The sequence below is a fragment of the Aplysia californica genome, unplaced genomic scaffold, assembly GCF_000002075.1.
Source record: "Aplysia californica isolate F4 #8 unplaced genomic scaffold, AplCal3.0 scaffold00096, whole genome shotgun sequence".
NCBI lineage: Eukaryota > Metazoa > Mollusca > Gastropoda > Aplysiida > Aplysiidae > Aplysia > Aplysia californica.
In genome coordinates this window covers 708702-717176 of record NW_004797366.1, presented here as the reverse complement: position 1 = coordinate 717176, position 8475 = coordinate 708702, and the positions used below count along the sequence as shown (strand labels likewise).

The following is an 8475-nucleotide window of genomic DNA, read 5'->3' as shown; positions in this document are numbered from 1 at the left end:
TTTTACAGCGCTCGCAACTGCATACGGTCATATGAGCACCAAGGGGTGGGTGTCAACAGAGAAGTCTTTACAGGGAATCAGACTTACTCTGCTCACCTCTCTAGTTTCAACAGCACAAGGTCTGCTTCGATTATCAAGGAACCCCAAAATAGCAGGTCACAAGGGAGTGACAAACATACAAAAGAAGTAGAGGAAAATGACAATAGTAAGGATCAGGAAAGAAAAAGCCGCAGTTCCCTGTTGTAGATCAGGCACAGTTATGAGCGTGACATGAGTCAGCCCATTTACAATTCTACTGTGCTTGAACGAGAAATGTCCCCCCTTTGGGAATGGCCTAAAGACACTACAGTCAGTGACATAATTTGGCAGATGCACAGATGATATACAATTGCTAAAAAAAAAAAAAAACCCACTCTGCCGTTTAATTGTCTACAGCAAGTATTGCAAGCTGATGATTGAACTTCTACATATATATTTAAGTATACATTGCATATGGCATGTACCAGAATTTTCCCACACGACCAACAAAAGTGGATTTTTCTCTTTTCCTTTTTGTTTCCACTTTTCAGCAACACCTTGGCAATCAGCGCAAACTAAGGACCAGACTCGACGAATTCATTGGATGCCAGGTTCACAGCACGTAGACTCACTGCCCCCTCATTTTTCAGGAGAGGGAGAGCAAAACGTATCATGTATAATATAGAAGGCCGTTCAATGAGGCATAAATTAGGAACACAAACAAGTATACGCCACCTAAATGTAAAAGCACTCATCCAAATATCATCGTACCCTGCACTGTTTTCTCACAACTGAAGACAATAAAAGAAGAAAAAAACCCACACAAAACCAACTGAGCTTCAACTGAACATAAGGTCAATAATATCCACAAAATAATTAAGTAGCATCAAACAAATTATGATATAAAAATTTACATTATATAGACATAACGAATATGTATAGCTTCACTTCACTTTCACACTACCCACAGGGCATGATATGTTTTTCCATTGCATGGAACATCGACACAGCCGTGTCAAAAAATGCTCCGACACAAGTGTCAAAAAAAGCTCGGACACTAAACCACATACAGGCAGCACACAACACACTTCTCTCTCCACACAACACACCACGCAAGACACATCACGCATGACACCTCATACATTAGACTACACATCACACATTAAACACACCACACATTACACGACACATCACACCTCAGCACCAAGGTCAAGGACGCCCGACTCGGCGATGGGAACGTAGTGGTCCTTCAGCTGCACTAACAGAATGTTCCTGTCCACGTGAGATCTCTTCACGGGGTCCGTGTGGCCAGGGGTCCAGCGGTGGACCACCGTGCCCTCCATCCCCTTCTTGGGCGTCCACTCCTTCCACCCGTTCTTCCCTCCGGCCGTCTTCCAGTCCTCGTTGGGCCACTGGACGTCCACGCGCCGGCCCAGGTTGATGCAGTCGTAGATCAGGCTGGGGTCCATGATCTGGAGACGAAAAAAAAATAAAAATGTTTAAATAGCCCCATAAAAATGTGCTCATACGAGAGCTAAAACAAAATAGATATTTTAATATAATCAGTGATCCCTGTAAGTTCAAAGCTTCTGTGTTTGCAAGTCAAAAAAGGTGTGGACTTAACCCTATTATTACTGGCATGTGCTGATTAAATCGGCACTTTCTTCACGGTCAGTCAGTCAGTTAGTGTTGATTTAATCGGCACTTGAGGAAATGCATCTTATATAACTCCAGTAATAAAGAGAGGGAAGAGAGCATTATTTTGTTTCCTTTTGACATGAAGTGCTTCCTATGTCTTTATAACTCTTCTAGAGTACCAAATTAAGTTTCAGGTGAGGACAAAAATGTCAACACAGATAAATGAAAGAGGTTGTCATGGATCCAGCATATGGAAAAAAAAGAAAAAGAAAAGAAAAAAAAGAAACAGTGCAAATCTAATCCTCCAGCAGCCGGCTTCATTGTGGAACTGGAGAGACTATAGCAAGACCTATGAAAGGTTCAGGGAAAAGCGGGTGTTATCACAAACTGGAAACCCTGAGGGTATCAGTTTTACTAGCTTGTGTACACTCATGACTTCTATCCTGTTTGACTTGTGGTTTAATGGCACTGCTAGCTGAACGGGAAATTAAACAACAATAATCCACCAATAGCTGAACAGAAATGCAGTTATGAGTTTACCAGCTCTTAAAATTGACACCCTCATGAATTACGGTTTATGGTAACAACACATTTGTCCGTTGAGCCCTTCACAAGCGCAGTCTACAACAGGGTAATTTTCAAGAGTTTTACGGCACTTGCAACACAATAAGATCATATAAGTGCTGAAGATTAGAGATGCTACAAGAGAGTAACAAACACAAAAAAAAGGAGGAAAGATAAAGACGACAGATGTTTGATAGGAAAGAAGGAGCAAACCACACCAGAGCACCCTCCAACAACCACCCACTCACTACGACAACCGGGTCACTCACCCGAACTCTGTGGGGCAGGTTGTCCTTGAGTGTGGACTCGTTGATCAGACTGGTGAGGTTTGCCAGCGAGGCCAGAGTGGTCACTTTGCTGGCCGAGGAGGCGGTGGAGATGAGGCTGCCACGGTTGCCCAGAGGCTGCATCGGAATATCGATGCCCAGCGAGGGCGGCAGATTCTGCCGGGGAGTGGAGCCTGAACACACAGCAGGAACATTGACTGATTGATTGATTGAGTAGGTGTTTTACGGCACTATCCACTCAATTTTGGTCATGTAAGTGCCAACAGGTCTTACTGCAACAAATCTAGGATCATGTCATGTTTTAGTAAGAGTTTTTCGGCGCTCGCAACTGCACATGTCCATATTATCACCATCATGCTAAAAGGACGGACAGACATTTATGAAATTTTTTGTAAATACAGCAGAAACAAATATGTTCGTGAAAAATATACATTTTATAATATTGTCTTAAAAAAAAAAAGTAACAGTTTTACGGCACTTGCAACACAATAACGTCATATAAGTGCCGACGATTAGAGGTGTTACAAGAGAGTAACAAACACAGAAAAGAAGCAGGAGAGATCAGGACGATAGGTGTTTGATAGGAAGGAAGGAGCATAATATTGTCTGTCGTGCTTCATTCTTTATCTCCAAGGGGGTAAATCCACTATGCCGGGGCCCCTTTTTGGTTCTAAATCTAAAAATGACAAAAACGTCGCTAAATTTGTAATTAAATCAAAACAATTGAACCTATTTCGATAGTTTTTCATTTAACGAATGAAATCCTGATCGAAAAATAATTTGATGTCGCAGTCGTCGTAAAAGAATGTGTCCCGAACCGCTGTCAGTGGCTCACCGGCACAGCAGTTCTGACCGGAGATATAAGAGTTAAGAGCCTACTTCAGAGTAAGGATTTATGCTATGTCAATGCAACAATAGTTCGACTGTCTGACGATGACCTACGAACCTGCAATAGAGAATACTTCTTAAAGAGATATAGAAGAAGTAAAGGATTAAGATGACTTGTGCCTTTAACTATAGCCAACAAGACTAATTCTGACCCATCTACATCGGAAAAATTCAGACACTACTTCACTCCTCTCTCTCTCTCTCCTTCCCTCCCCTCCCTCCCACTCTCTCTCTCTTCCTCTCTCTCCCTCCCTCTCTCTCCAAAAAATATCATAATTTACAAAAACAGCACAAAACTTACCGATGGTCGCTGCTGCCATCTGATGGCTCACGGTATACGCCCCACGGTCCGGCTCAAACGGCGCGCTCCCCCCGGCACACGTAGCGTCGCAGCGTTGTCGCAGCCTGCAATAGTAAAAGTCCCGCTCAGAGCGCAACACTAGCCTGCATTGACGAGGTAACAACACTTCAAGGACAAAAAAGGAGGGTAGTACTTTACTTTCACTCCAGCCTCATGCTCAGATATTGCAGAACACTTTTCTTGTTCATTTTTATCCGTTTTACACCATTTCAACTTTTTTCCTTCTTCGCAAATTATTAGTACATCGTTGTGTGTGTGTGTGTGAGTGTGTGTGTGTGTGTGAGTGAGTGTGTGTGTGAGTGAGTGTGTGTGTGAGTGAGTGAGTGTGTGTTTTTCAGGAGGGGGCATCCCTGTCTTTTCCCGTAGTTTAATGTTTTGCAATCAGGGTTGAGATTTTCTTGAAAACTATTGATTTGTGATGGTTTAAATGGCTATGTATGTTTGTGTGTGCGTTCGGCAGCCAAAAGTAATTATGTTAGGCCCCTAAGAGCACTGCATTGTGAGCAGGAGTGAAAGTAAAAATTTACCCGCAGAACCTCCACACCCCACCCCCTCCCACACACTTCTGTTTTATTCCTTTCTATGATATCTGGAAACTAACAGTCGTTGGTCACTGTAAGAACTATAGATTAACACTTTGCAGTCACACAGCCAGCTGTAAACAAAATACCCCATCTGGTCACCCAGCCAGGAGAGTGACTGCATCGGACTTCTCGGGCCTGGTCTGGCGCAAAACAGCACCAAGTGACACGAACAGATAATTTTCACCTTCACATTATTGAGGCAAGTGAACCGGAAAGGGTTAAACGCCCTCGGCACACAAACACCCACCTGTTCCAAATGGACGTGAAGAAAGAGCGCAAGGCACTGAAGCGGAACTCTCCCCCGAGGACCGGGACGCCGGTCAGCTGGTCGTGGGTGGTGCTGTACGAGGTGGTTAGTGGGGACACGTAGATGGGGTAGCCAATGGGCTGGTCGCACGAAGAGTTGATCATGTTGCGCAGCGCCTGCTTGGCGTTCTGAATGCTGCCTCTCTCCGGGTTGCGATTGCGCAGAAATATCAGCTCCTGCTGCTGCCCCGCCCACAGTCCTCGCACGCATTCTCGGTTCACCTAGACACCACGGACAGAAAGTGGTAGAGTTTTACAAACTTATCACAGGTGCCAGGAAAAAAAAAAGGAAGAAAGGTTTCAACTATATTATGTCCACCAGAACACAAAACTTTATCAATGTTTAAGTTTCAGCTTTAGTCTTCGCTCAACCTAAAAAGGCTGGTTGAAAGTCAAAAAGGGAGGAATATGATTGAGTAAAGCTCACTTCAAGAAAACGTACAGAACTGAAGACCACACAGCACTTCAAACAAACAAACATCTAAGCACAGATGTACATATCATGGCTTTGAGAACTGACCAGCTAACCCATAAAATGTCAAAACTTTGTGTATTTGATGAATCGACAGTGTATAATCCATTTCATTTGCTCAGCCTGACATGTGATTAAAAATGCTCCTCAAGCGTTAAAAACAAAGTGCCGCCAAACAAAAATTGTGTATCGAGTAATCACTTACTGAAGATTCACATTGAAGCAAAAAGAAAAAACATAAAACAAAAACAAAACCTCAACACAACCAGCCTCTTACCTTGACCACCCTGAAGTTTAAGTAGCGTTTGTTCAGCATGATAATTTTGTACTCATCAGCTCCCTCGTCAAAAACATGCCTGGGGAGACACAAAACAAATTAGAGGCCACGCGTCAAGACAGATTTCTCACCACCTGAAGACCGAAGTAAATTAGTTTTCCTGACCTCTGGTCTATGAAACACTTAATAGAGCATGTACTTAGTTTGAGTAAGAGTTTTACGGCACTTGCAACACAATAAGGTCATAAAAGTGCCAAAGATTAGAGATGTTACAAGAGAGTAACAAACACAAAAAAAGAGGAGGAGAGATCAGGACAATAGATGTTTGATAGGAAAGAAGGAGCAAACCACGCCAGAGCACCCGCCAACCACCCACAGAGCATGTACAGACTGCTGGAAATACAGTGGAAATTGTCCAAGACACCAGCCATTGTTGAGGAGTATAGTGGTTGTCTTATACAAGTGGGCATCCTTAATATTGTCATTTCCCGCCTACTAAAATTTCCAGTATTCTTCTTTCAATAAATTCTAGTGCACTCAAATTTTTGAAGTAAAAAAAAAAAAAGTAACAATTCAAAACATAGTCACGGTTCACTTCACATCACATAAGATAAACTTTAGCAATATTTCCACAAGCCCTTTGCCTTCACCCAAGACCGAGGACCAGCCTATTTTGCTGGAACTAAAAAAGCACAGAAGGAAAGAAACACAAAAGATCTCTGCAGGCAAATGTTAAGACTGCACTGGGGATAAGATAACATTTTACTGATCTTTATAAAGAGAAATTTGCTGTGGCTTGATAAATACAAGCACATGCATACATCAACACACTCACCACGCACGCACATATGTTACATACACAGACACAAACACGCAAACAGTTATTAGATAATATAACGTATACCAACCGAAGGGCCAACAGAGACGGCACGTTAGATATGACAGCGTTCCGCCAGGCGGGGTCGGCCTCGTGGGATATCACCATGGTTCTCTCATTGTCCGTGATGGCGTCGTACAGAACCTGGCAGTCGCAGTACTCATCCGGAGCTGTAAAATGATGCTGAAAACACAAGACGTGGAAAACATGATATTTCCATGAACAGCACAAGTCTGAAGGCTGGTAACCCTTCGTTCTGTGAGAAAAATATTACACAGAATTTCAATTACTCATTTTAAGAACTTTCTGGCTCCATTATGCAGTTAGCAAAAATAACAGAGAACTACTCAACAAAAATAGACACAAGAAAAAAAATTGAGTTGAAAAACAAAAACAAAACATTTTTCCTGCTCCACTACAACCAAACACATTGTCAGTGTCAATCCAATAGTGCCCTGGTCAGTTGTTCAAGTTTTGAGAAAAATCAGAAAGAGAGCACCCAAATCAATATTATATCATCACTTCGGCACTCGTTATTTTTTCAATTGAAAACAAGGAAGGAAATAACAAAAACCGGACCAAAAAAAACCTCACGTAAGATGCCACTTTGGTTCTTTATTCAAAGAACAGTTCCATCTGGAAACTCCCAGAAATTGACTGGGCGATCATGGAAAGACACAGATGACACGTGTGTGTTTCTGAACCTCTCCTCCCACCCCACCCCCTCACCAGATGACACGTGTGTGTTTCTAAACCTCTCCTCCCACCCCCACCCCTGATGACACGTGTGTGTTTCTAAACCTCTCCCCCACCCCCTCACCAGATGACACGTGTTTCTAAACCTCTCCTCCCACCCCCACGCCCTCACCTGGTGCAGCTTGAGCGACATCCTTACGGCCGGGGCCACCACACGCCGCATCATGTCCATGTCGGCAAACACCCACTCGTCGCGCTGCGACTGGATGCGGAAGTCGCCCTTGAACAGAGCATGGAGGCCGCACAGGAAGTAGTCCACACTGAAACAGGTAATAAAAACCAAAAACAATTTGATTAGTTAGTTTTATTAGTTTTAGTGAGAGTTTTACGGCACTTGCAACACAATAAGGTCATATAAGCGCCGAAGATTAGTTTTAGTTTTTTAGTAAGTGTTTTATGGCACTTGCAACACAATAAGGTCAAATAAGTGCCGAAGATTAGAGGTGTTACAAGAGAGTAACAAACATTTTTAAAAAGAAGGAGAAGAGATCAGAACGATAGATGTTTGGTAGAAAAGAAGGAGCAAACCACACCAGAGCACCCGCCAACCACCCACTTTGGTACGTTAGATGACATTGTCAAAGATAATCCTGCTGGTGTCAGGTCTGGAGCAGACATTGACGATGATGGTAACCTACTTCTTCCTGTTGTCTGTCTTCCTGGTCAGCTCCTTTTTTTCTTCTCTCAGCATGTTGTTTGTCGCAAAAGATTAGGTTTTTATCATTCTACCCATTGGAAGAAAAGCGAGGTTTACTTTAAAAACTTTCAACAATAGAAAAATGGTTGAGAAAGTATTTTTTTTACATTCTGATCCTCCGTTTTGGAATGTCAGAGATTGGTAATCGTATACACGTACACCTATCAGGTTAGACAATTTGTCTGACTTAAACTTCCTAGACCTGAAGTTATCATAATCATGTCACCCTCATCCACAGCATCAAGAGGAAGACCATTTACAGGATCACAGCCAAGACTTTCAACAACTCCCTACATAAATAAAGTCAAACCTGCTCTAATGACCACACATGAAACACAACCACCTTTACATTATTATTGTTTATGCTACTGTTCATTTATATTATGCATGTGACTGTAAACCTGCGTGTGTGTGCATGTTCCAGAGTGTGTGTGTGAACGTGTGTGAGTGTGTGTATGTGTGTACGTGGTGAAACACCAAACCAACCAATGTGCCAGGATCTCGACAATAAAGATGTATCTTATCTTATCTGTACAAATGACATTCCAACTTCCCACTTCCACGCTTGCATTTTTGTACCCATCATAACTCCCTTGTCCAGGATCCAAGACATCCACCTGTCTAAGACAACCACTTTTCTCCTTGACAATGGGTGGCTGTCTTAGACAATTGCAATGTTTGGTGTGTCCCGCACGCTCACATAACTTTGTGCAGTAGCGAGCGCCGTAAAACACTTACCAACCCCCCCCC

General features: G+C 42.9%; 1 protein-coding gene across 1 annotated transcript in view; it reads right to left on the bottom strand.

The window, feature by feature from the left end:
• Nucleotides 1–405: 405 nt before the first annotated feature.
• Nucleotides 406–8475, bottom strand: part of LOC101849120 (pecanex-like protein 1) — a gene marked incomplete in the record, with an annotated part of 44638 nt that continues 36568 nt past the window's right edge. The window contains 7 exon segments of the mRNA XM_013080705.2: nt 406–1490; nt 2490–2680; nt 3697–3800; nt 4588–4868; nt 5396–5474; nt 6304–6455; nt 7141–7288. Coding sequence (XP_012936159.1) covers nt 1209–1490; nt 2490–2680; nt 3697–3800; nt 4588–4868; nt 5396–5474; nt 6304–6455; nt 7141–7288 — 1237 coding nt within the window.